This window comes from Panthera onca, chromosome D1 (genome assembly GCF_046562875.1).
Source record: "Panthera onca isolate mPanOnc1 chromosome D1, mPanOnc1 haplotype 2, whole genome shotgun sequence".
In the NCBI taxonomy this organism is placed as follows: Eukaryota; Metazoa; Chordata; class Mammalia; order Carnivora; family Felidae; genus Panthera; species Panthera onca.
Window position 1 is genome coordinate 109,318,929 of NC_138348.1, and position 4,941 is coordinate 109,323,869.

At 34.6% G+C, this 4,941-nt stretch overlaps 1 protein-coding gene across 1 annotated transcript; it reads left to right on the top strand.

Annotated features, from left to right (window-relative positions):
• Positions 1-4,100: 4,100 nt before the first annotated feature.
• On the top strand, positions 4,101-4,700 carry LOC132676171 (UPF0538 protein C2orf76-like). The gene is made up of 2 exons (XM_060628322.1): positions 4,101-4,227; positions 4,504-4,700. The coding sequence occupies exons 1-2, from the start codon at positions 4,101-4,103 to the stop codon at positions 4,698-4,700; spliced, it is 324 nt and encodes a 107-aa protein (XP_060484305.1).
• Positions 4,701-4,941: the final 241 nt, after the last annotated feature.

Here is a 4,941-nt window from a genome sequence, read left to right on the forward strand (position 1 = left end):
GATGAGCGGTTTAAATAACCATCTTCAAAAATTTTTTAATGTTTTATTTATTCTTAGAGAGAGAGAGAAAGAGAGAGAGAGAGCATGAGTGAGGGAGGGGCAGAGTGAGAGATGGACACAGAATCTGAAGCAGACTCCAGGCTCTGAGCTGTCAGCACAGAGCCTGACCTGGGTCTCGAACCCACGAACCATGAGATCATGACCTGAGCTGAAGTTGGACGCTCAACCAACTGAGTCACCCAGGCACCCTTTAAATAACCATCTTAAAGCAAATTCTACCATATTTAGTTAGATAAATCTTGAATCATTCTATCTAAAGCATCTTCATTTGTTATTTTTACATGTGAGTTGATTTCAGCCTTAAAGGAAGTGTTATTGTTTTTTAATTTCACTTAGAGTTATATGATTGCAATGTCATTTGGGAAGAATATTATCTTTTTGCTTTTAAAAAAGGAGCACATATGTGGATGGTAACTAGTGAGTTTAAAATCTGTAACACATGAATGGTGGATGCAATTTGGCTAAATGTGCTCTTTCTATTCCTGTCTAAACAAGACTCATTTTCAAGAGGGTATACACTAATGGCAAGCCAAAACATTAAGATTCATATCAGATTTTGTGTTTTTGTTTTGTCAAAGCACGAGTGCCTCATTTAAGTGTGTTTCTGGCCCTTATAGTATTCTAGATTTGTCATGCAGCCTTTCTGGTAACTTCTAGTCTAGTAATGTTTAAAGGGCTTTAGATATCTCTGTAAAACTGAGCACATATAAATGATAAATCAATTGCCTGTGAATGGTGTTTGCCACAGTGTCTGATATCTGATTGTGTCTGTTTTTTTTTCTCATTTTGGTTTTCAAACTGGACAATGCATGGAATTACAATTGTTTGCCGTGTCACAATCCCCTTTTGAAAAAGTAACCCTAGGTAGTTGCTTGCTAAGAAATTGTTAGGCTTTGGGGCAAAAGATCCTGTTCTCTTGGCCATAACACATTTATTGGAGGATCTGTGCCTTAATCAAAGTAAACATCTGAGTGATTCCTAGCCTGAGGTCTGCAAAGGGATTTCAGGGACATTTGTGCAAATATATTTGAAAAGGTCTATAGTTTTAATGCATTTTTGAAGGCAGAATTTCCTAAAATGTAGCTAATGTACAACTCAGAATCCTTGTAAGACTATAGAGTACTTAACAGGCCCTTGGCAATTTTAGAAAAAAGTTCACACAAATACATTATACATGTGAAATGTAAGTTTGATCATATTTGCAGAGAAATACATTATTCTTTATTTTAATCATTATGTCCTTGGAGACACTGAATGATTTAGGACTGCATTCATCAGTCTTTTAAAATATTCATTAATCAAGTTGAAGTTTAAAATGGTTAACCTATTTTTACATCATTTGTATGCTTTTGTTGTACCTGATGAATTTACCTTTTTGCTGCTATATTATATGAATTGCATTACATAAGCAATTCACAAAAGATAAACCTGTATCTCAAATTGACAGTAGTTTAAATATTACAACTTTAAAGAATATTCCAAATATACGAAGTGAACAAGGCTCCACTGCCAATATGGAGTGTGAAGGTTTATGAGCTTGAATAACAGAATATAGTGTGATAACTTTCTTAAGGATTAGAAAAAGAAAAGAGTACAAATAATGAATTGTCTGAAAGCAGCTGGCCCTGCACCTATCTTACAAAATTTTGAAAAACATCGCATGAACCCTGAGAGGTTTTCATGTCATTTTCAAAGAAAGCACAGTGACCTCTCCAGTAAAATCAAATTTTTCCAAAATAAGAATAACATAATGCTTCCAGTATGAAATTGATACATTTTGATATTAAAGGCAGAGAAGAAGCCAAAACAAAACAATAGATCATAAATGAAGTTATACTCTGCATTCCTTGAAAAAGGATACATGTTTTGGTATGGCCAAGGAAGTTATAAAACAAGCTGCAAATGTAAGTGAAATAATTTTCCCCACACAGTAGAATGAAGCCATATCCCATTTTATGGGATCATCAAGTAACTCCAGGTTTTGAAAAGTAAATTGGAAAAAACTCTCAGCACACCTTCCTTGGAAGTTGAAGTATAGATTTGTTTTTATTCACTGTCTCAAGAATCCAATAAAGGTAGAAAAAACTCACCCTTAGGAAAAACTTTCTAGCTCATGGAAGACACAGGTATAAGTTTATATTTAATTACACAGAATGCAAATATACCAAATTGAGAAACAACACAGAACTACTGAGAAGCTTTCCTCATTTGGTGAAGGTGGAGTAATCAGGACAAGATTTAGGCTGAAACTTCTGAAAATAGACAAAATATCAGAATCAAGGGTTTTCAAGACACTGGGCATCAGGCAGTTAAGAATGTTGATCTTTAGATATGAGAAATAAATTAAGTGAGCCCTATGATTGCCCTAGCTTATTGGCCGGACAAGGCTTAGGGAAGGGAGCCTCCTCCCTAAGTTGAGAGACAGATGTGGTAGTTTGGAGAGGCTAAGACAGCTAGAGTTTACAGGACTGAATAACATAGAGAAGAAAACTGCACAGAGACAAGGCTTCAGAAATCAGCAGAGACACTCTTTCAAATATGCAGTACAGTAATGATCAGTACATGAATTTGAGGAAATTACTCAAAGTGTGGGGAAGAAATACGCCAAATGAGAGGAGGGAATTACCTAGAAAGTCACATATGACTGGGAATATTGCCAACAGAGTGAAAAACTTAGTAACTAATGATGTCAGTAGTGGGAAAAATTAACTCTAGATTAAATGTTGCTTTGTCCCCATGTAACAAAGCTTAAAAGTCACATCTAAAAGGATAAGTTTTTAAATCACTTAATTATGTTCCAGAATGAAGCTCAAACATATTTATAGGAATAAAAAAGTATTAGCACCCAACAAGGTATAAAGCACAAGGTCTAGCATCCAAGTGAAATTACCAAACATGCAAAGACATAGGAAAATGCAACCCTTAATGAGAAAAATCAATCAATGAAAATGAAACTAGAAATGACACATAATGGTAAATTTAGTAGAAGGGACATTAAAAGGATCATTATGATCATATTTTATATGTTCAAAAAGCTGGAGGAAAGACTCAGCAAATCAAACTTCAAATGATAAAATTATGATTTCTGAGATAAAAAATACACTGTATAGGATTACTAGAAGATTAAATAATAAAGCACAAAATACATATTAATAAACTTGAAGACATAGCAATAGAAAATACCCATAATGAAACACAGAGAAAAAAATACTTAAAAATGAAAAAGCATTAGTGACCTGTAAGACAAATTTAAGGAGCTAAATATACAAATAATTAGAGTCCCCTAAGAAGAGGATAGAGAGGGGGAACTTAAAAAATATTTGAAGAAAAAGTAGCTAAAATATATCCAAATTCATTGAAAATTACAAGCATGTAAATCCAAAAGTTCAAAGAACCTTAAATACAAGAAAGATGAAGGAAACTATACCAAGTCATTTATTAATCAAATTGCTTAAAACCAGTAATAAAATCTCAAAATCACTTAGAAAATATATTCCTTATGTTCAGAAAAACAAAGGTATAGATGACAGATTTCTCACTAGAAACAATAGAAGAAAAAATAGAGGTGCAACATCTTTAAAGTATTGAAAGAAAAAAAATATCAGTCTAGAATTACTTTACCATCAAAAATATTCTTCAAATAGAAGAATATTGGAGGTGTCTGGGTGGCTCAGTTAGTTAAGCGTCAGAGTCTCAGTTTCACCTCAGGTCATGATCTTGTGGTTTTGTGAGTTTGAGCCCCGTGTCGGTCTCTGTGCTGAAGGTACAGATCCTGCTTGGGATTCTCTCTCTTCTCCCTCTATCTCTGCTCCTCCCCTGCTCATGCTGTCTCTGTCTCTCTCTAAATAAATAAATAAACTTAAAAAAAAAAAAGAATATTGGGATACCAATTTTGACTAATCACAGGCTTAACTTGCTGAATGTTCGGTAAAACCAAATGGGCAAAATATATTAGCAGAGTTTTCCTTGTTTGTGTATGTGAGAGATTCCCTAGGGAGCCTACATGTGACAAAAATTTTGGATCAAAACAATTTCTTCACATGACTTCTGGAGAGGTGACCATTATAGTTTGCCTCATTCATTCATTTGAGCATTATAATTACAAACCTGTAGTATATCATGGAATTAATTTGGACCAAACTGTAGAGAAATTTATAGTATTTCTTTTTTTTAATTAAAAAAAAGTTTCATTATTTGTTTTTGAGAGAGTGAGAGAGCACAGGAGAGGGGCAGAGAGAGAGGGAGACACAAAATCCAAAGCAAGCTTCAGGCTCTGAGCATCAACACATAGCCTGACACAGGGCTCGAACTCACAAACTGTGAGATCATGACCTGAGCTGAAGTGGGACACTTGACCAACTGAGCCACCCAGTCCCCCTGTTGTATTTCTAAAGCAAGAGGTCTCTTTAAGGGCCAGCCTGACACCACCATTCATTAATTATACATATGACAAACTGAAGGTAATTCATCAAGCTCATAAATCAAACGCAAATAAACTTGTGTTGAATTTGGAAACTGGCAGACCCCTGGTAAAAGAAGGTAGCATTCTGGAAGCTGCTAGAATCAGCAATGAAACTGAAATTGCATCCTTCCATGAAGAGGATTATGAGAACTACAAAGCTAATCCCATTTCATCCTAGTGAAAACCTCATGGGGCTTCCTTTTTTGTGTGCCTGTATTAAATTCTTTTATTCCACTAGTGAGGTTTTTGAAATTAACAAACTTAAAAATTTTTTTAAAAGTCTTGTTTTGGAAAATTACATTTTCTTCATGCATACACAAGTTGCAATGATTCTTAACACAGAGACCTGCAGTGCAAGACGTGTTAAGAGAAGTCCTTCACGTAGATGTAAATTATATCATATAGAAACCTTGATCTAC